Below are 24,193 nucleotides of genomic sequence, written 5' to 3'. Positions count from 1 at the left end.
ATAAGAAAATACTAAAAAAAATGCTATAACAGTATATAGGCACATTAAAAAATCTAGCTGGGATCAAAATACGTGTGACAAAGGTGATGAAGGTCATGTGCGGGTGCCGGCAACGGTGACAAATAAAAAAGGATTTACTAAAAAAAATATTTGAGAATATATAAGAAAAATATAGGTAAAAATGAAAAATGATATTATTAAAAAAATAAATGCTTTATATTTGATGAATGTAGTATACGTAAAAATGAGAAAATACTAAAAAAAATATACTAAAATAGTATAAATGTACATTAAAAAAATAAAACATTTCAGGTGGAATCAAAATACCTCTCTAACTATGACGAAGGTGGTGAAAGTAACAATGTGCCGGTGTCGACGATGACGATGTGCTATGATATACCGGTGCTAGCGACGGGGACATATGAGAAAGGATATTACTAAAAAAAAATATTTGAGAAAAATATAGTTGAAAATTAAAAAGATATTACTAAGAAAATATGTCTCAAAAAAATATATTCTTTGTGTGAATAAATATTATGATGAGATAAAGATTGGATAGTATAGATATTATATGCGAGTGCTTAAGATGTGCTCTAGTATTACTTTTGAATATTTTATTTAAAAAATTAAAAAATCATACGCATGTATCTGGACCACCGATGACATGTCGGTAGCTCCATATTTGAGAAACACATAAAATATTTTGGCGGGTATTACTTTTGAATATTTTACTTAAAAAAATTTAAAAATATAAAATTATATTCAATTAACAATTTAGTTTTGCTTAGGTGGGTATTAAATCTTTTTAATAATATTCTACGTGACTGTAAGGTGGGTATTAAATCTTTCTAATAATATTCTGCGTGATTGACACAGGTATTACGTGTGAGAAAAAAAATATTTGAGAAACACTTAAATAGGAGATAATGAATATTTTACTTTATGAAGCGTTTGAGAAAATGTGTAGATAGAATAAATTTAATTTTATTTATTATGTGATTGGTGCTAATACGTGTGAGAAACAAAAATATTTAAGAAACGTCGTAGATAGGATATAACGGATATTTTAAGTTACGGCGGAAATTACATTTAAGAAAATGCGTAGATATTTGTAAACGCGTAGATAGGAGATATTGAGGGTATTTTTGTTAAGAAAAGCGACAGATACTAAATAATCGTTGGATGAGATCGAATAGTAAAAACTTAAGATTTATATTTAAGAATAAATTATTATTTGAAAAATTATTTGAAACGAATGGTTGAAAATTACTGGACATGAAAATATTAGTAGAAAAAATAGGGACATTTTTGGAAAGAGAAAAAAATTTAAAACTCACGCTTTTATAAGTAATATGGATATATATATATATCCATATATATATATATATATATGGAAACTCACAATGAATTTTTTTGACTTCTAATTGCAATCTGGTGCTTTACTTCTGAAGGTTAGCAAATTAACGGTAATCTACTGAGTGTAACATTCTTGATGTATTCAGTTTCTATGCTATATTAAAATATTGCACTTTGGCTAATATTTACAAATGATGTACCATTTGAAACTAGTGGGACTCACTACAAGAACCAAGTCTTGCAGCATTTAGTTCACTATTTTATTTCAATGCCATCTTGTAGAGCAAAGCTTGAAGCTTTTCTGTTACACTCGATGGAATGTGCTCTGGTTTCAGATGGAGTGATAGCTCAAGATATAAGCCAAGCATCCACATTTTGGAGAATTCGAGAGGTTTCTTCTGATTAAAGATGTTTATGATTGCACTAAACCTAAGTGTTGTTGTTGTTGTGTACTTTTATCTACTACAATTACAGGCCTTAAAGAGGTGGGGTGAATTCACAAAAATTTAAATGAATGGTTAAATGACTGCTTTTTAATGTATGCTACTGCTCTACTGAAACACAATGTAGCTTTAGTCCTTTGGAAGTGTTCATCAAGCTTATGAGTTGTTTTTTCTCTCTTCATGAGAGTTTCATCANGAGAGAGAGAGAGAGAGAGAGAGAGAGAGAATGCTAGGCTGGTATACTATCGGTAACATGTAAGCCTCCGTACTACTAAATTGTTTTCAATGATATAGCTTCCAAATTGACGATCCGCTCCGTTAGACTTGATCCACACTTTTGAAAGTATTTAGAAATTAAATTTCATATTTTTTCGACATCATTTGACTAGTGATCAAAAGATCTCAAAATTAATAATTTTAATAATTGATGCGATGTATTTGTAAATTTAACAGTGTAAAATAATTTAAATCTGATGAAAATTTTATAAAAAATTTCTTTCACTATTTAGCGTAAGATAAATACTTCTGATCTTAAATTTTACTAAAATTTGACTAGTGATTATGATATTAAAATACACATAAAAATATCGCTAATAAAGTTTTTAATTACATAAAAAAATTCACAGCACTCACACAACCTAATTTCTCTCTTCTATTTTCCATCAATATCTCTCTCGCATTTATTTGGGCGGAGAGAATAAAAATTGTCATCTATTAGCTAGAAGCATTCTCAGCAAACCAATTATAAGAACAAAAAATTTTAAAAAAAATTGCCAACACACCAAATTATAAATTATATAAAATTAGCATTTAAAAACAACTAAAAAGACAATTTGCTTTTTTTTTTTTAACAAATTATCATATATTAGCTAGAAGCATAATCAGCTAACCAATTATAATAACAAAAATATTTTTAAAAAAATTTCCAACACATCAAATTATAAATTATATAAAATTAGCATTTAAAAACAACTAAAAAGACAATTTGCTTTTTTTTTTTTAACAAATTATCATATATTAGCTAGAAGCATAATCAGCTAACCAATTATAATAACAAAAATATTTTTAAAAAAATTTCCAACACATCAAATTATAAATTATATAAAATTAGTGTTTAAAAAAAAAAATTTTAAATGGCAACATTACCGTCAAAGGTCCTCCAAGGAAGGTGCAGTTTCCATAAAAGGAAATAAAAGAAAAAATGTTCCCTCTAAATAATTGAAGTACCAGATTAGTGTAAAATGTTACCCTGTCACACTAACCAAGTTTTAGCACAACAAAACATCCCAAACACACCAAACAAATCAAATTTGACAAATACTTAGAAACATCACCAAATAATGTGTTTCATATTCTAATAAATTATAGGACAATCTTAGATAATTATTTTAAATAAAATAAAAGCTCATCAAAATATTTTTCCAGTACAGCAAAACAGATGTGAAATCGGTCATAATTAACCAGACATCTAGACATTTAATATTAAAAAACTCGCAGATTGTGAAACCTAGAGATGATTGAAAGACAAGCCTTTTGGTTTTTCTGGACCATTGTTATTGTTTCTTCTTCACCTATGCCTTTGCCTCGACGAGCTGCTCAATGAGATCGGCCGCGTCCTGCACCGTTGCGATCTCCTGGGCGCTACCTTCGTCCACGCTGATCTCGAATGCCTCCTCGAGACCCATCACGATCTCAACCTACAAGAAGCATCAGTATAAACAATGTAAGACGAATGACCAGAAGTAACACATGCAACACATATAGTAATTTGCTTTCTTACAATTATGGAGCTTTGATTTACAGAACCAAATCAGAAACCAAAAAAGGGGAACGAGTTGCGCATCAATAGAACCAGCTTGTTTGAAATGCCTCAAGAGTTTGGTTATCTCTATTGTTGTTTTAACCAAATAATGCAAAAGCCGTGCCTAACCGACTAATCAATTTCACCCATGCTATAAAGATGCTCCAAAATTCCAAACAATTTGAGCTAAAAACTATTTGCTGGAATGGAAACTCTTTCCAAGTCTGCATCGTCTTGCAACTTGCAGATTGGGTGAATTTGCCGTGAAAAGAATACAAAAAAAAAAAAATGCTTCGAAAAGTTACGGTATCCAGTGAATCAGCCCCGAGTTCAGTAAACTTTGATTCTCCAGTTACAGCAGTTCCGTCAGCTAGTGCTAACTGCTTCTTCACTATTTCACACACCTTGTCCAGAGTCTCCTTTTTGGCCTGTAAAAGGGAGATACAAACACTTGTCACTATTAAATCACCACATAGCAGATTTAGAATGAAAAGGATGACTGAAAACGTACACAAGCAACACTAAGAACTACAAGAAGAGCATATTTTAGTAGGAGACTATCATCAGTTTCATTCAAATCAACGGATTAAATCATGAAACCACACGTCGGTCTGATAGCAGATAAGATAGAACAACATCTTTTGTATAGTAGGGCAGGCACATTAGCAACGGCCCATGGCCATTTTCTAATTCAAAGCCCAAAGAAAGGGACAATTGCCCCATAAACACCTACAAAGTGATTTTAATATAGCGCATTCCGTCTACTAGGTGATTTATCATATTAAAGAAAAATATACTACAGAGGCTGTATGAATGCAGTTGTAGTGTAGCATGACTCTTCGCACTCCCTATCAACAGATTTCCACTTTTTTTTCTTGAGTAAATAAAACAGGGTATGTTGAACAAGATGTTCATGCATCAGAACAGGCCATAGAGTTGTTATGATCATACAAAAAGCATCTCTAGGCACTTATTGTTATACATGTATGTCTACTCGTGTTCACCCACTAATATGCAGCTGTTAGTCATCTGAATAAGGGATTATCAACCATGGTGAGCTGTCTATACAACTCAAAAAGACTACAATCCATTTCATTGATGGTAACAAAGCCGCAAGATGAGCTTGAGAAGTGTTACGAATACAAGCACAACTAGTAAAAGGAACACAAGATACAGGTTATTGAAACATACAGCACAAGAAATCTGAAGCCGTAACGGAGCCGAACCGATGGATGGAAAACTCTTCCTTGCACTGAAGAAAGAGACTGAATTCAGACTTGATAGCTTGTTAACTGCCTGCACACAATCCATAAAAAGCTATTGTTGAGATGATTACTGAGAAGACATTTCACTGATAAATAGGGTAACAGAGGTGTAAAAGAAGCAAATAACAGAGAACAGATAAGTCATAATATACAACATATAAGCTTAATCTTCTCAACCAAAATCAAGAGGACAAATAACTAATTATTGACAGCAATAATACCAAGCAGTAGCGTTTTCTTCAAAACAACGAAATGTTTCTTAAACCCAAAAGGTAGGCATTTCATCATAAGAGACACCACAAGTTCAGAATGCCGATACTACATCTCATCCATGATCCAACAAGTTATAAATGCATAGAAACAAACACATTCTTTGTTCACGCCTTAGGAGTTCCTTAGAAGTGGATGCACGTGGAATATACACGGCAGAAGGATACAAAGAATGACCAATACTGAACCTAAGACTGAAAGCAAAGATTGGTTGGTTGATAGAAGGTGAACATGCGGAGAAAGCATAATGAAACCATTTTATCAGTGTGGTATCTCTGAATTCTTGAACTAATCACTCAAAGAGATTGCGGAACTAGAAATAACTTCAGATATAGCCAATATTGACAAATAAATGGCAGGAAAGATGATATACACAAATCCACATCGTTTGCACAAGATATTAGGTGTTAGTAAGCCGCATAATATAAGAGTGACATGCAGGGCACTCTATGTGCTAACCTTTTGTTTATAAATCACAACAGGTGATGACAAAGCATGATGATCTACATGTTTCTCTAAATTTGCAAAAAGAGAAGAGGAAAAGGAATGTCTTTTATAATTTTATACAAATTTTTACGCTTGACTCACCCAAGCAAGATCATTATTTAAAAAAGAGGAATAGAGAACGAAAAACCAACAAGGAATTCTATTAGCTTATCCAAAGATCAGCATCATATTCTACATTCACTTGTTGAAATACTCACTGTATTTTCAGAAAATATAGTATAGGAACTACGGTTTCCTTTCTCAAATTATGTTAATCTTATAGTAAAGCTAAACTTTACATGCACTAACATATTCGCGATGCCTTCGAACACCAATAATCCCCAAACAACAAGGAAAAGAGGTTGGCTAAAGGAAGATACAAATGCCATATTAAAATTGAATAATCAACTTTGTTAATAGCTATCATAAACCTAGAAAATAATTTCAAAAATAACTAAGTACTTATCAGCTCTGGATCTCACGACAAAATGATAGTCTAGGCTCATTTGAAGAGAAAAAAACAAATCAAACCATTATACTCTCCACATTTAGAATATCGATTGACTAATCCAAACACTCATTTCATTTCATCAGAGCATGAAGAATAGCACACAGACAAAGCTCTAAATACAAGCCTATAGCATGCAAGCAGTGTCATCGTAGTTAAGAGGATAAGAAACTCAGAAAAGCTGCATTTTGCTGGACTAAATCATAAAGTATTTCAAGATCCTGATAATAGCAGCCTTTGAAAAAAATAAATTGTTCCTTCAGATTTGAAAAGCCACCGACATACAATCAAAATAAAACCTTCAAAATCTTAGCTGATAGAAAACATTTTTTGCCATCAGAAATCAATCAATAAATGAGTATCATCTCAAAACACTTCGAAACCAAATCAATGCAGAAAATCACCAATGCTACAAGGACAAAATAAGTTTTCTAATCTAGAAAAGAAAAACCTCAATACCATACGTTTCATTCCTTCCAGTCACTATAAAGAAAAAGAAACTAAACATGACCTCAGTCACCATTTATAATCATCGAACAACCAAGAAAAAGAAGATTAGGAAAAATCCACTCATTTTACAGCAAATACACCTTAATATTTGAACACTCATGCACTAATAAAATCCATAAATCAGATTTCCCAAAAAAGAACCCAAAAAGCAGGCCTTTTTAGAGCACCATGAAACCATTCCAATAATCCACAGATCAAATACTCTTTTGAAGCACAAAATCAAAACCAGGATTAAATTTGTCACACTCTCCATCAAAATAGTCTCCAGAAAGAGTAATCAGAATCCTAGGATGGGGAACAGACCAACAGAGAGCGTGATTTCCAAAGGGTTCGGGATGATACAGCTTAACCTCGTCCGCTCATAAACCCAAAAAGCCCACAAAATCACCTTCCCCAATAAAATGCCCAAAAAGGATGGCAGTTTTTACCGCTATCAAACTATTCCAGGAATCTAAAGTATCACTAAGCCAACATAAGCACGAAATCAGAACAAGGATTAAATATATCACGTTATCCGCCAACAGGTCGCTCAAAAAACCTAATCAAAACCCTAGAACGAGGAACAGCTGAAGAACGATTAAACCTCATACACTTTTAAAAACCAAAATAAAACCCCAGAAAATCTCCTTTCCCAGTAAGATCCCCAGAAAAAGGTGGCATCTTTTAACACCGCCAACCCATACCCAGCATCCACAGCATCACAGAACCCTTTTTGAGCACGGAATCAAAACCAGGATCAAATTGATGACGTTCTCCACAAACAAGCCACTCAAAAACCTAAGCAAAAAGCCCTCGAACGAGGAACAGATAAAAAACGAGCGATCTCCGAACGGATCGCGACGATATACCTTGAGCCTCACATATTACTAAACCCAAAACCCCAATAAATCAACTTTCCTAATAAAAATCACCAAACCATTCTAAGCATCCACAGCATCAAACGACCCAAATAAACACAAAATCTAAAATCCAAGCCAACAACAAGTCCCTCGGAGACCGAATCAAAACCCTAGAACGGGAAACAAATCGAGAGCGAGGGATCAGATCGAGGAAAGGATGGTCGGGTCGATACCTGGCTCCGCCGCAACGCGGGGGCGGCGAAGGAGATCGCGGATCCGGTGATGGAGGCCATGGACGGAGAGATCGAAGAGGGAGGAGGAGAGAGGTGGGAGGGGGATACGACTATACGAGAGAGGAGGAGAGAGAGAGAGAGAGAGAGAGAGAGAGAGAGAGAAAAAGAGCGGAGCTCACGAAGAATGTGAATGGAGTTGTGTTTAGGGGTATTTATACAAAAGAGAGGAGTGTTGTTTTGGGAGCCTCGTTAGCATCGAAGGAAAATGGACCTCGGAGCTGAGCGAAAAAGATCAAAATACCCCTCCTTGTCCTTGTTCGGCGTGAAAGGTTTTTTTAACCCTCTCAAAAAAAAATTAATTTTATAAATAACTCTAATAAATTTATATTTATACATATGACCTTCTCCTTGTCATGCGAGCGTCATGTTTGAAATTTTAAGTTGAACAGGATAAATAAATCATCATGTTTAAACACGATTATTTATACAAATATAAATTTATTAGACTATTTATAAAAAATAAATTTTGAGAGGGGCTAAATGCGAAAAAATTCTGTGTAAAATCTATTCTTTCTACTACATTAAAGGAGGATTTGGGGGGACCAAAAAGTGACACGTGTCCCCCCGAAACCTTTGATACTTTCAAATTTTATATTTTAAATTGTAAATTTCAATTTTAACTTATAATATTTATTTTCAAATTTTAAACTTCAAAATTTTAAATTTTAAATCTCTAAATTCTATGAAACTAATTAATTAATTTTATTAATAATACGCGTAACAAATCACGTAATAAAATCTAACCTGATAGCTGTATAAAAAAATATAGAATGTAAATTTTATGACTAAAATTTTAGAAATATAGTGTATATGTGTATATATATAATTAATTTTATTAAACAATTTCTTCTACAATTTTATTTTCCTTCTATTTATTGATTTTTTTAAAATTTTTTTGATAGATTTATCTCAAATTCTTTTCATATAAATTTTTATAAAATAAATTATTGTATAAATTTACTTTGCGCATATACCAATTTTAATAACTTTTATTTAAATAGATTTAACTATTAAATTATTTTTATATAATTTTTATTTAATTAATAATTAGACTTATAAAACTATATAAAAATATTAAACAAATAAAATTTATTATGAAAATATTTTTATATCTGCAGCATCGCGCGGGTATCTCACTAGTATGCTATGAAACTATGGAAAAGCCACTTTGTTCAAATTGTGCTGCCAGGCACCTCTGTTTCGTCCAAGTGGAAGGGAAGAAGGATTCAAACAGGCGAAATCGAAGAAAGAAGTCTCTCACCTTCATGTTTTATTTTTTATCGGATAGGATCGAATTCAGGCAGATCTTCACTTATCGTGCTTCATTCAGAGTGAATCAGGATGGAAGCAAATTTTTGATGAAATTTTAACGGATCGAAGCCGATCAGAATGAAAGCAAATTTTTGACAGATTTTTAGCAAATCGGGGCAAATTAAAGGAAGAGAGGAGTCCCCCACCTCCCGTTCCATTTAGTTGGCGGATCAGATCAGATTCGGAATCACTTACCACCCTATTTTGGACAGATCAGGGCAAGAGCTCCACCAATCTAAATCCATTTGCATCCCTAAAAGAGAAGTTAAATTATTTCCACAATAAATAAATATTTCTATTATTTAATATACTATAAGGGATCATTTGGTAATATTTCAATAATATTTTGAATAATTTATTAAAGAAAAATTATACTTATACATTTATCTGCGACCACGAATGACGCATCTCGCACGGTTAATCTTATTTTGACTTTTCATGGGATAGTATTCATGATTCAGATTAATATTAAAGTATATATATAGGTATCAAGTATTATAGATTCATGGTTCCCAATAGATGCAAGCATTTACTATTAATTACCCCCATAAAATGTTAGGCACCTTCGATTAAAAGACCTCTATAATGCAGAAATAAACTGAAATTAAATAAAAAATAAATTTTATAACATAATTCACTGTATAATTACATAGCTTAACCAGGGACATACTCCCGGTGTACATGAATATAATATAATAAGAGAGAAAATGATTAGTTCAACGACATGACGGTCGATTGAACTTAATTTGGATTACACCTACATTTTTAGGGTTTAATCCAACTAGATTTAATTAAATCCTAATTGCATGTATTAAGATTTAGTTGGGCTTGAATCGATTAGACTCTAATTGTGTGTATCAAAATCCAATAAGATTTGAGTTCACCATAAGGTGAAGGATGGCTAAATCGACATGTATTAGAATTAGCCGATTTGATTTAGATTACCTCTACTTATACATATTAGAGTCTAACTAATTTGATTGAACTCTAAGTATGTATATTAGGGTCAAACCATATTTGAGTTCACTTTAAGGTGAAGGATGACTAAATGCTAAATGTATGTATTAGGATTAGCCAAAATTAATTTAAATTAAACCCTAATTATGCATATTAGAGTCTAACTTGGTTTCCTTTTTTTGAACTCTAAGTATATGTATTCGAGTCCAATCGATTTAATTTGATTAGTAAAAAAAACCTAATTTATTATTTTCACCTTAGTCGCATGTATTAAGATAAAAAGACGGTTTGATCAATTCTAAGCATATATTTAGAATTTGATCGAGTTTGAATATAGTTGGGTTGAAATAGTTTGTTTCTAAGGACTTGGTATGGAGAAGAAGTTGGATTGATATAGTCCTATAGCTATAGCTTAGGACAAATGTTGATTTGGATTTGGATCAGGTTTTGTTTAATTTGAATTGGTTTAGATTGGGAATTTGATTTTGATCGACATGATCTGGGCTTGAGATTAGGTTTGGGTTAGACTTTATGTGACTCAAGTTCAAATTTGGGTTGGAATTAGGAGCTGGGCTGAATTTGGGCCAGATTTCGGCTCATGTAGCTTGGATTTAGCTTTGGATGTAGGTGCAGGCTCTCGGTTTAGGCTCATATGGTGTAGTTAATGCTTGGAATTGAGTTTACATGGTTAAAATTTGGACTTGGACTTTGGGTTCACAAGGCTCAAACTTTTTGATGCTTCAATTTGGGTGGTTTGGGTTCATAAGGTTAAGACCAGGCCTATACAGAATTGATTTTATTTGGATTCATGTATAGTCAATCAGGAGATTCAATTACTGAACGAAGTTTAGTCATTTCCGAGGGGAATGGAGGAATTACCGAAGGTCAGACATCAATGTAGGCCCTGATCTCGATGTGCTGGGCGATCACCAAATTAGGCTGACTATATACACATGTCTTCTTCTTCTTTTTTTTCCTTTTTTTTTTGACGGCAAAAAGCTCTGATCTCCAATTGTCGTCGTAGCGCACATGATTACGCAATGAAAGACTTCAAAGCATAATCGGACTTGAGAATCAGACTTGGAAATTAAAGGAATTCCGAAGCTGAAGCCGCAAAGCACCTACTTCATCAATGAAGGCTGCGGCTACATCATAATTAATTTGCATGCATGTGAGGGAGCTTGTCCATACGTGATACACATGCTATTTCTAGAGATAGTGGTAACGCGCGGTGGATGAGTGGAGGCCGTTCTTCTCTTCCGCCGACGGCTAAGCGCCAAGCGGAAAACTATCGACTTCCATATCCTCTGTCGTGACTGTCGGTGCGCTGTTACTTCCACCGACGGCTAAGCGCCGGCGGATGAAGCTCCGTCGTAGTTGTCGATGTAGGAATGGATGGAGGACGTTCTTCTCTTCCGCCGATGGCTAAGCGCCAAACGAAAGACCGTCGGCTTCACATCATCTCCGCCGTGGTTGCCGATGTCACCTCCGTCGTGGTCGCCGATGCGCCGTTACTTCCGCCGACGGCTAAGCGCCGGCGGATGAAGCTCCGCCGTAGTTGTCGATGTAGGGATGGATGGAGGCCGTCCTTCTCTTCTGTCGGCGGCTAAGCTCCAAACGGAAGACCGTCGGCTTCACATCATCTCCGCCGTGGTTGCCGATGTCACCTCTATCGTGGCCGCCGATGCGCTGTTACTTCCGCCGACCGCTAAGCGCCAGCGGATGAAGCTCCGTTGTAGTTGTCGATGTAGGGATGGATGGAGGCCGTTTTTCTCTTCCGTCGACAGCTAAGCGCCAAACGGAAGATTCGGCTTCACATCATCTCTGCCGTGGTTGTCGATGTACCGTCATGTCACCTCCATCGTGGTTGCCGATGCTCCGTTATGTCACCTCCGTCGTAGTTGCCGATGCGCCGTTACTTCCGCCAACGGCTAAGCGCCGATAATTGATGTAGATAAGAGAGGACGCGAATATTATTATTATTATTATTATTTTGTGAGGAGGAGAAGAAAGAAAATATAATTCATATTTTTTTTTGAATGGATATCTCTACCTGTTTTTGAACGAACTTTGTTTCTCTCTGTCTCTCTTCTTTTTTTTTTTGGCCAAAGTAGTTGATCTCTCTAACAATCTCTAAAAATCCTCTTTTTTTATCGTATATTTCCCTCTTTTATAGGTTTTCTAGTTAGTGGATAAGTGGGCAGTTTTTTTTTTGTACGTGGTGGGTGTGGGTAAAACGTGGTGAATGTGTGGGTAGTTTTCCCTTTTTTTTCTCTCGTAGAGGTTTTTTTTTTTTCTCTTCTTTTTCTTTTTTTTTTCAAAAGAGAAAAATCAATAAATAAATAAATAAAATATAACCTCTATGAAGGGAGATATGGTAAGATCTCAACTAACTTCTCATTTTTTCTTTTTTCTTTTTTTGAATTGTGGGCCCCACACTACTTTTACATATGTGTGAGAGAGATGGTGGGACTCACATCTCTTTTGAAAATGACATACTAAAAGAGATATTTGTGAATCTCCACTAACCCCATATTTTTGTTGTGGACCCCCCTTTTTTTTATGTGAGATAAAGAAAATAATAATAATAATGGGGGTCCACCAATACGCAGATAAATTTAGAGTGGGTTTATGTTCGGGCTTAGGTTCAGATTCAAACTGGACTCGAATTGGATTCGACTTAGCCACATTTGAATTTCAAAATTTGAATCTATCATGTCCTCCTTATTACACAAACAACATTTTAGAAAGGATGTAGATGTCACGCCCCAGGCTGCAGCGAAAGCCCGCCGGGTGCGTGCACAGACCCGCCGTGCACACCACAAACCAAAATGTATACTAGGCGTCTACAACAATCATAGAGAACAATAGTATAATCCATCCTAAAAATGATAATCAAAGCGAGAACATACAATAACTAGATACAAAATTTTGAAACTAATATCACGGGATTATAATAATCTAACCAAGAGTACTAAATGAATATATAGAATCTCACATATAGTAAAAATACATCACTGTAATAAGCCACTAATAAATCTATGGGTTCATCTATCACACATCGTGAGGCTCTAGCTAGTCGTTGCCTCCCTAGCCACAATCCCTAGCCTTTCCCGCTGCGGAAGGCTCTGAAATAAGAACAACCAACCAATGGGGGTGAGAACTATTAAATAATAGTTCCCAGTGGGTAAGCCGCCGAGAGTGGAGAAATACACCATTAAGTCAATTGAGGTATAGATATGATATAGAAAGTATGAAATGTAAATGCGGCAAGTAATAGATTAATTTCTACTATATCATGCCTCTACATGAAATATCTCTAACATGTATATGAATTTCATCTCTATAATCACATGCATAAGCAATTGTGTATGCAACAATAAAATGCTAGTCCACATTTAAATCATGAATAATTATTATGGTACAATTCTCATATTGTCATTGACATCAAATTGCTNGTAAATGCGGCAAGTAATAGATTAATTTCTACTATATCATGCCTCTACATGAAATATCTCTAACATGTATATGAATTTCATCTCTATAATCACATGCATAAGCAATTGTGTATGCAACAATAAAATGCTAGTCCACATTTAAATCATGAATAATTATTATGGTACAATTCTCATATTGTCATTGACATCAAATTGCTATAGTCGTCATGTAGCTACACTTCTATGTATTAAGCATCACAAGTATAGGTTGCTACTATTAAGGTTGTCAATACAACAAGGTCCCACAAGAATATCCCACTACTATAAACGCATCAAGTCTCAACATAGGGTAACCAACCACTAGTTTGTCCATCTTTTATGTATGCATCCACTAGTATCAAAGAGTATCAACTCACTAGTATGTCTAACATAATGTCAAGTTTAATTAACTCTTGAATATCATAGTTCAATTCATCAGGACCTACACAAGTGTAGTCCGGCTTGCGCCCCCTAATGGCCCCGGGTAGTCCAACATTTTCCCTCTAGGAATGTGACTGTCCCAGGCGACTCAGTAGGCACCCAATACCGCACGGGCAAGCATCTGTCGCATAGGCCAACTCCGGAGTGCCGGCTTGTGGGGAGCAATCTTCACAAACGTGTGCGAATGAGCACAATGGTAAACAAGCTTGATCAATAGCGTCCAATCCTCGGTCATCATGTCTAAAAGATGGAATAAGCACCATCGACCCAAAGGTCCAATATAGTATCACATTGTCAAGGTTTAGTCATTTACTAAATCAAGTGTCCCTACATGAAATTCATGTTCACTATGTCAAATATAACGCTCAATTAGCTCAACGGTATGTCTCTACCAACATGTCACATGTCTCAAGCACACTAAAGTCCACATTTCATTTATTCTATAGAGGATGGTTCTATGACTTGTTCATGAACCTAACGGGCTTCACCTGTATGCCAATATATATGCCACTACCACTATAATACCATATGCAAAAAAGGGAAATCTTCTAATGTCATGTATATGCCTTACTATATGATACCTCCACTTCATGGAGCATATAACATTATCATGTAAGTGACCATTTTTCAATAATTAAGCAATCATATGCATATGCTGTTTATGTACTCGAAAATATAAGAAATCTCTTCATCATGTCTATAACATGAATTATTTCTATTGACTCGAGGGTCAAATAACACCATAATGCCCACAATTCATACATCTAGTCCGAGTGCTACATAATTCTATATCGTGTTACTAACATACAAGAGTCCACATTTGCTATTATCTATGCTATATCATTCAAGATCTGGCCCTTTAGACCCAATAGTCATGTAATGCATCATATGCCACTACTACTCACCTTTAACATATATATCCGTATTTTGCATAAGGGGGCTTAGCACAACTCAAGATACAACATGTTTGCTATCATGAATATGCCAACTAACCTCTACTAAAAAGTGTATGCTATTTACCTCTACTAAATAGAGTATGCCATTTGTATATATGTTATTTTACCTCTACATAGAGTATGCAACATGTTATACATAACACATGTATTTCATATAGCTCAAAATTCTATCATGACAAGAATAACATAATTATACAATCATTAAAGTCCTACAATATTATAGGAGACATAGAGGGAGTTCACCCATTTCAGTCAGGTCAAACCCACCGGATATCCCTCGAACTCCTTTCGTTCCTTCGAATGAAGTTGTCCACTAAGTTTCTGGCACTCTAAGAAAAATTTCAAAAGGATTACAAGTTTCGAACGAATATCATTCTAAATTCACCAAAAATCAAGCATAAAATAGGTGAAAATTACCTTTGATCAAGTGGAACTTGTCCAAAGTCCAAATCAAAGTTTGGAAGCTTCAAATCCAACCTATAAGAGTGTTCTGCACTCATCAAATCCATCCCAAAGACTTACAAAAGGAAAACCCCAAAATAAACCCTAATTTTTCAAAAATTAGGTTTTCTCCAAAATCTCTTGCAAATCTCTTAGATAGAGTGTAAGAGAAGTGTTCTAACCTCAAAACAAGCTTCAACTTAAGCCATGATGTGCTAGGGTTGAAGTTTGATCCATCAACAAGTTACTCCCATCAACTCCAAGCTCCATAGTGCAAGCATTTATGGTGGAGAAGAAGAAAAAGAGATCAATCCTCAAAAATTCAAGAGTTTAGAGGAGAAAATCAAGAGAGAAGAATAGCAAAATCCACCTATATTCCCTATCTCAAGCCTCAGCCATCTAAAGAAAGAAGGGAGTGAAGGGCTATTTAAATACATTGTAACAATATCCACCAAAGCCCTCAAAGTTCAAAATTTACAAACTACACGTACTACAGTTTTCTACACTGCGTACCAATACTCGGGGAGGAGTACCGGTACCCGGCACCCAAAACTACTCAACCCGAGCCTCGGTGTCACGCACCGGGACCCAGCGGAAGCCCGCCCGGCGCGTGCCCAGACCCGCCGTATGTCTAAAACATACAAGGCGTATAAAACAAAACGATAAAAGAAATAACGAAGCGATAAATAAAGCAACAAAAGGAAAAAGTCTAGAAGTATCAGAGCAAAGTATATCTACAAACTACAATAAGGGGAAGGAACATAAGGCTAAATCTACTATGTAAAAACATAAAGTAATACAATAGGAGTCCCAAATACAAGAGCTAAACAAGGTACATAAGTGGTCTCTATACATGGTACAAAACCTCTCTCTCAAAAACACAAAAAAAGAGTAACCACCTAGGAGCAAAAGCGAGCTCCGCTATCTATCAAGCTAGGCGACTCCCTTGCCGCGATCCCGTGCCTCCGCCGGTGCCGAAGGCTCTAAAAAGGAAACATAGAAATAGGGGCGTGAGAACTATTAAATAATAGTTTCGAGTGGGCAATTACTGACTTCAGTGCATTGCGCCACTAGGCCCAAAAGCTACCAAAGAAGGGTAAGTACATATAAGTAAACGAAAGCGATAAGTACCACAAGTAAACAAACAATTATAAATACTTGTTACCACATGATATCTCTACTTAGCATGATTTGCATAAGTAATAAAAGCTATTCTCGCATGAATATATCCAAGCATCGCTAGTATGATGTCCATAAGTCAAATAGTAAAGATGTCATTGTTTACTATTCTAATCAATGTCCACATGGCATGATGAATGCTCAAAGTCAAATCTGAAGAGACCCGCCCGAAAGCTGTCTGGCCCACCGGTAGGCTGTATGGCCGGTGCCGAGCCTAATGGGCCCGTGGTAGTCAACATCCCCACTCTAGGAATGAGCCTAGCCCACGGCAATCCACTTCGGCGCCCAATCCGGCACGGCGAATATATATCACGATAGCTATCTCCGGAGTGCCAGCTTGCAGGGAGCGACCCTCACAAGCATGTGCGAATGAGCACAATGGCAAGTAGCATAAGATCCGTCTCAAGTACCAAGTCCTCATGTCTAAAAATATGAAATATATCGAATGTCTCAAAGGCCTATCTCTATGCCATCATGTCTCTAATATGGAATATAGCAGATGTTCAATGGCCTATCACTATGTCTCTATGTTGCAGTTTCACAGTTTACTATGTCAAGTGCCACTTTATGGCATTTTTGTCCACTAAGTCCAAAAATGGGTTTATTATTTACAATTGCATAATTTGAGCAATATCTAACATAAGAGACATGTTTCCAAGTCACTAACACGAACACTTCTCATATGCATGCAAAGTACCCAGAATGCCCTACTATATTGAGTGAAATTTATCTTACACATAACACATGTATTTCAAGTGTTCTAAAATTTTCATAAATCCTATCTAGCATGGATTTGCATTCCAAAAGACGTTACGACAAGTAAGGAAAGCATAGGGGTCATTTTGCCCTGTTTTCATGAAGCCAAACCCACCACAACTCTTGCGCTCCTTCGTTTACTCCGACGAAGGTGCCCATAGTCTCCTAGCACCCTAAAGATGTAGGAATAAGAGTTAAACGAACCTTACGAACAACCATAAGGTTGATCATTAACCATCTCAAGCTAAGGTGGAGAAAAACTCACCGAAAGCGAAGGAAGCGCTCTCGATCTCCAAATGGGAGTTAGAGTCCTTCCAAACCAACCTAAACAAGGGTTCTAAACCCATCAATTAGGTCCCAAAGCCCTCAAATTAAAAATTCCCAAAATAAACCCTAAAATTCAAATCTAGGGTTTCATCTAGTTTAAAGCTCCAAAACTAGGATCTAGAGGAAGGAAGCTAGTCACTTACCTCTAGGATGCTCCAAACCAAGCTCANCTTCCAAACCAACCTAAACAAGGGTTCTAAACCCATCAATTAGGTCCCAAAGCCCTCAAATTAAAAATTCCCAAAATAAACCCTAAAATTCAAATCTAGGGTTTCATCTAGTTTAAAGCTCCAAAACTAGGATCTAGAGGAAGGAAGCTAGTCACTTACCTCTAGGATGCTCCAAACCAAGCTCAAAATGCTCTAGGATTGAAGATTGATCCTCCCCAAAGCTCCAAGTCCAAGCTCCAAGCCTCCAATAGTGAGGGAGAGGTTGAGGAAGAAGTCCCAAATCCACAAAGCAAGCTCACCTTTTTCTCCTCTTGCTTCTCCTTCTTCTTCTCTTTCTAGACAGTGTGAAAGAGTGAGAAGTGAGGGAAAAAGTGAGAGGAAATGGCCTAAAAGCCCTCTCATGCAACAAAATCCACTTAGGCCCCTCAAGAATCCAATCTGTGCATCAGCTCGAACTGGGCAATTTTCGCCCAGAGGGACTGGTCTCTCCCAGCTGGGACCGGTCCCTCAGGACCCTCCCGCAAAACAAGCTCTCGGGAACCGGTCTTTCCCTGCCAGGGACCGATTGCCTCAAGATCTGCCGCACCACTGTTCCGGGGGGACCGGTCTCTCCCTGCCAAGGACCAATCCCCGAGAGTAAAAACTCTCAGGACTTAACCAAAATTCAGAATTCGAACTTTTAGGTCAGAATACCATCTACGACCCTCCACCAAGTGTGGAAAAGCTCGGAATCCAAGTCAAGCACTCGAACCTCGCAATTTGCAATGGTCCAATGTGTTACATTCACCCCTCCTAAAAAGGAGTTTCGTTCGCGAAACTCAAAAGCAACAACATACCTCAAGGCTCCATCTGAAAAAGATGGGAATAGCGCTCCTACAGCGCGCTCTCCAGCTCCCACGTGGCTTCTCGCTCCCCGTGGTTGCCCCAAAGAACCTTCACATACGGAATGTCCCGATTCCGCAGCTTCTGCACCTTGCGAGCCAAGATCCTCACTGGTTGCTCTTCGAAGCTCAAGTCGTCCCGCAACTTCACCGGTATAGCATCCAACACGTGAGTCGGGTGAAGATGTACTTTCGAAGAACCGATACATGAAAGACGTTGTGCACGCCTGATAGGTTCGGTGGTAGAGCAAATCGATACGCTACCGGATCTACCCGTTTCAAAATCTCATATGGTCCAACAAAACGGGGGCTCAACTTACCCCGATTCTGAATCTCTTGATCCCTCTAGTTGGCGAGACCTTCAAAAATATATGGTCTCCAACTTGGAACTCCAAGTCTCACCGCCATCAATCGGCGTAGCTCCTCTGTCTACTCTGTGCCGTCAAGAGTCGCTCCCGAGTAATTCGAACCTTATCCTCAGCTTCCTGGAGCACTTTAGGGCCTAAAACCAATTTCTCGCCGACTTCACTTCAATAAAGCGGCGATCTACACTTCCGTCCATAAAGTGCTTCGAACGGTGTCATCTTGATGCTTGCTTGATAACTGTTGTTATAAGCAAACTCCGCCATAGGTAGATGCTGCGACCATCTGTCCTGAAAGTCTATTACACATGCTCGGAGCATATCCTCTGAGGTCTGTATGGTGCGCTTCGACTACCCGTCACTCTGAGGGTGGAAAGCAGTGCTGAAATCCAGTCGAGTGCTCAGGGCGTCCTGCAGACTCCTCCAAAAGTGAGACATAAATCGATTGTCTCGATCCGATACGATCGAAGTAGGCACTCCGTGAAGTCGCACATCTCATCAAGGTACACTTGTGCGAGCTTCTCTCCAGTCCAAGTAGTATGAATAGGTATGAAGTGCGCAGACTTCGTCAACCTATCTACAATTACCCAAATAGCATCATGCCCGGCCTGAGAGCGGGGCAATCCTGTCACAAAATCCATGGTGATTTTCTCCTATTTTCACACGGGGATCAGCAAACTCTGAAGCTTCCCCGCAGGTAATCGGTGCTCAGCCTTTACTCGTTGGCAAGTTAGACATCGAGTTACAAACTCACCAACTCCTTTTTCATCCAGGGCCACCAATACAGCAACTTTAAGTCCTTATACATCTTAGTACCTCCCGAATGTATAGCATACGGTGCCCGGTGTGCTTTTTGAAGAATAACCTGTTTAATTCCCGCATCTACCGGTACACATAGCCGTCCACAAAACGGCGTCGATCCTTGGTCATCCACAAGGAATTCGTCGATGCAACCATCAACTATTTTATCTCTAATTTTTCGCAACTCCACGTCGGAAGCTTGCTTTTCTTTAATTCTATCCAAAAGTGTAGGTTGCACTACCAAAATCATCAACCTCAAGGGTGTGTCGGGAGTCACTACCTCCAACTCCAACCGCTTCATCTGCTCGATCAACTGCGGTTAAGTAACAACATGCATTGCTAAGTTTTCCGTCGACTTCCTACTTAACGCATCCGCCACCACGTTAGCCTTGCCCGGGCGGTAAAGAATCGTCAGATCGTAATCTTTGAGCAGCTCCAATCATCTACGCTGCCTCAAGTTCAACTCCTTCTAAGTGAATAAGTATTTTAGGCTCTTATGATCCGTGTATACTTCACACCTCTCGCCATATAAGTAGTGGCGCCATAACTTCAATGCGAAGACTACGGCGGCCAACTCCAAATCATGCGTAGGATAGTTCTTTTCATATTCCTTCAATTGACAAGAAACATACGCGATCACCTTACCATCCTACATCAAAACGCAGCCCAATCCATTAAGAGATACATCACTGTAAACCACACACCCTACTCCAGCAACCGGCAGGGTTAGGATAGGGGCGGTCGTCAATCTGTGCTTCAACTCTTGAAAACTTTTCTCGCACGCATCATTCCAAATGAACTTGATACCTTTATGCGTGAGCCTCGTGAGGGGAGTAGATAGCTTAGCAAACCCCTCAACAAATCTCCGGTAATAACCGGCCAGTCCAAGAAAACTCCGAATCTCTATGACGCTCGTCGGTCTCGGCCAATCCGTGATTGCCTCAATCTGCTTAGAATCCACGGCTATACCCGATCCCAATATCAAATATCCAAGGAAGGCTACCTCTCGAAGCCAGAATTCACACTTTTTCAGCTTGGCATAAAGCTCCTTTTTTCGAAGTATTTGAAGTACAAGCCTCAAATGTTCTTCGTGATCTGCATCACTTCGGGAATAAACAAAGATGTCGTCGATGAACACCACGACGAACCTGTCTAGATAAGGCTTGAAAACACGATTTATTAGATCTATAAAAACTGCCGGGGCATGAGTAAGCCCGAATGGCATAACTGTGAATTCATAATGTCCATACCGTGTTTTAAAAGCCGTCTTCAATACATTCTCGGGTTTGATCTTCAACTGGTGGTATCCCGACTGCAAGTCTATCTTGGAATACACACAAAATCCTTGAAGTTGATCAAACAAGTCGTTGATCCTCGGCAACGGATACTTATTCTTGATCGTGACTTTGTTAAATTCACGGTAGTCCACGCATAGGCGAAGTGATCCGTCCTTCTTCTTGACGAACAAAACGGGTGCTCCCCAAGGCGAAACACTCGGTCGAATGAAGCCCTTCTCCAGTAGATTCTGTAGCTGTGCCCTCAGCTCCTTCAGCTCTGCCGGTGCCATCCTATAGGGCGCTTTCAAAATTGGAGTAGTCCCTGGGACGAGATCTACCACAAACTCGATCTCCCTATCGGGTGGCATACCCGGTAGCTCAGCTGGAAACACGTCCAGAAACTCCCGCATTATTGGGATATCCTCAATTCTGGGGGTGTCATCCTCACCCCTCAACACAACACTAGCCAAATAGGCTATACAACCTCTGCTGATCAGCTGCCTAGCTCAAAACGAGCTAATCGACATCGCAAAAAGCGAACTCCGGCATCCTCTAAACACAACCTCAATCTGCCTCGGTTCTCGAAAAGTAACCGTGCGATTCTTACAATCGATCGTGGCATAATACTTGGTCAACAAATCCATGCCTAAGACCATATCAAAATCCCCTAACTTGCGCAAAGCTAGCAAGTCCATGGGCATAATCCACTCTCCTACACGTACAGAGCAACTAGGGCAATACTCTTTAATATCCAAGGAGTGGTCGGGGACAACTGCACGTCTCAGATGCAACAACGAAACCAAAGAGATGCCATACAACTCGGCAAACAGCCGATCAATAAATGAATGCGATGCACCGGTATCAAATAATGCACGAACTTTAATGCCATCAAGTAAAATGATACCTGCAACCACATCCTCGGCTGCTACCGCCTCCTCGGTCTGAGCAACATACAAACGCCCACTCGGAGCCTGTCGAGATCCCTCGCTCTGGCGCTAGACGGGTGGCCGCCCAGGCTGGTACTGTGTCGACGGAGTCCCATGGCTGGCGGCTGGTAGAGCCCATGTCAATACAGTCGACGGTGCTGGTGACGAACCTCTCGGGCACTCAGTCCGGACATGGCCCTCCTGGCCACACTGGAAACACCTGCCGGCCTGTTGTGGACACTGTGGTGGGTAATGAGGACCACCGCAGATCACACACGGGGAAGGCCAGCGACGGTAAGAACCTCCTCGCTGCGCTGTTGAGCAGCGTCCATGCTGCTTGCTCCTAGGATGCTTCGGCGGCCTCCTAGAGTGCGCCTGACTCGCACCCTCTGCCGCAAGCCTCTTGGCCTTACCTTTGTCCATCGCCTCTCGCTGCTCCTGGACATCTGCCGCGTCGCTCTCCACAATGAGCGCGCGATCCACCACATCCCGGTAGGTTTGGAGGTTAGAGGATTGCACAAACCGAAAAATCGACGGTCGCAACCCTCGCTCGAAGATGCGAGCCTTGTCCTCGTCGTTCCGCACGACGAAAGACACGCAATGCAGAAGCCGAGAAAACTCCCGCTCGTACTTAGCTATAATCCGATCTCCTTGGCGCAAGTTGCGTAAGTCCTGCTTCATCTTCCTCTTGACGCTGGTCGGAAAGTAATGCGCCAACAGAAGCTCCTTGAACCTCTTCCAAGAAATGGCCGCCAAGTTGGTGCTGGGGTTCTCCTGAAGATCCAACTGCTAGCGATAGGCCTCGCCGTCCAAGTGATGAGTAGCGAGCCAAACTCGATCTCTCTCCTCCATGAAGGTGTCGCGGAAGAGCTTCTCCATATGCATCAACCACTTCTCTACGATCCAGTGATCGACCTTCTCGCCATCAAAGATCCGAGGACTACACCTCCTGAACTCGTTGAGACGCTCCATGAGCCTGTCCCGCTCCGCTCCCTCGACCAAAGTGGGGAATGCTGCTCCAACCGGGGGCACTTGGATAGGTGGTGCTGCCAAAGCCTCCTCCTGGGGTGCGGCCACAGGAGCCGCACGCAAGAACTGGCACGGGAGACGGCGCTCTCGGCGCGACGTCCACAACTGGTGCTGGCGGTATAGGGGCCTGAGTCTCTCGAGCAGTAGCCTACTGAAGTAGGAGGTCCTCCAAGCACTTCATCCGCGCCTTCTGTCGGCGCGCTGCCTCCGTCTGCTGTGCCACCATATCAGTGAGTGCCGCAAGTTGGCCCCTCAACTCTCGGACCTCGCCGGATTTGGACGTAGTGGAGGTCTCGACCTCCTCCAGATTTGCCGCGTCATCCGCTCCGGCAGATTGGGAGCGTGTAATCTGCATCACACTACAATATCATAGAAACGTAAGTTAATAACCCACGCTATCGTATTCCCGCTCAAGTAAGTAATACGCAAATCATGCGAAAGTAATGAAGTGTTCTTCACTACTAACTCCCGATGTTATGTTGTCGGCTGCCAACGTAACCCTCCGCGAAATTAGAAGCTATACACTTCGATTCAACTCCACTTTCTAGAGTTATCAAAGATACCCAATCAAGATACCTTCGCTTACAAGTCAAATAGACCTCGTCTCTCACGAGCCTATTTCCTATAGTCCAATCAGCCTAAGGTTTGTTAGGTCACCTAAGACTCAACCCTAGGCTCTGATACCAAACTAATCCGTCACGCCCCGGGACCGAGCGGAAGCCCGCCCGGCGCGTGCCCAGACCCGCCGTATGTCTAAAACATATAAGACGTCTAAAACAAAACGATAAAAGAAATAATGAAGCGATAAATAAAGCAACAAAAGGAGAAAGTCTAGAAGTATTAGAGCAAAGTATATCTACAAACTACAATAAGGGGAATGAACATAAGGCTAAATCCACTATGTAAAAACATAAAGTAATACAATAGGAGTCCCAAATACAAGAGCTAAACAAGGTACATAGGTGGTCTCTATACATGGTACAAAACCTCTCTCTCAAAAACACAAAAAGAGAGTAACCACCTAGGAGCAAAAGCGAGCTCCGCTATCTATCAAGCTAGGCGACTCCCTTGCCGCGATCCCGTGCCTCCGCCGGTGCCGAAGGCTCTGAAAAGGAAACATAGAAATAGAGGC

At 39.2% G+C, this 24,193-nt stretch overlaps 1 protein-coding gene across 1 annotated transcript; it reads right to left on the bottom strand.

The window, feature by feature from the left end:
• LOC109719042 (acyl carrier protein 1, chloroplastic-like) lies at window positions 3,126-7,877 on the bottom strand. Its single transcript, XM_020245536.1, has 4 exons — window positions 7,712-7,877; window positions 4,792-4,896; window positions 3,906-4,028; window positions 3,126-3,496 (listed from the first exon to the last, which is right to left on the bottom strand). Exons 1-4 carry the CDS (start codon window positions 7,769-7,771, stop codon window positions 3,371-3,373), a joined length of 414 nt encoding a protein of 137 aa, XP_020101125.1. The 5' UTR covers window positions 7,772-7,877; the 3' UTR covers window positions 3,126-3,370.

The sequence above is a fragment of the Ananas comosus genome, linkage group 13 (assembly GCF_001540865.1).
Source record: "Ananas comosus cultivar F153 linkage group 13, ASM154086v1, whole genome shotgun sequence".
NCBI classification, from domain to species: domain Eukaryota; kingdom Viridiplantae; phylum Streptophyta; class Magnoliopsida; order Poales; family Bromeliaceae; genus Ananas; species Ananas comosus.
This window is presented reverse-complemented; position numbering and strand designations above follow the sequence as displayed.

What these genes read in the sequence shown, in the direction of transcription:
- LOC109719042 (XM_020245536.1), bottom strand. Translation starts at nt 7,771, where the DNA reads ATGGCCTCCATCACCGGATCCGCGATCTCCTTCGCCGCCCCCGCGTTG. An exon ending in CCGCGTTGCGGCGGAGCCAG is followed by an intron (nt 4,897 to 7,711) that starts GTATCGACCCGA and finishes GATTGTGTGCAG; the next exon opens with GCAGTTAACAAGCTATCAAG. An exon ending in GGGCTGATTCACTGGATACC is followed by an intron (nt 3,497 to 3,905) that starts GTAACTTTTCGA and finishes TGCTTCTTGTAG; the next exon opens with GTTGAGATCGTGATGGGTCT.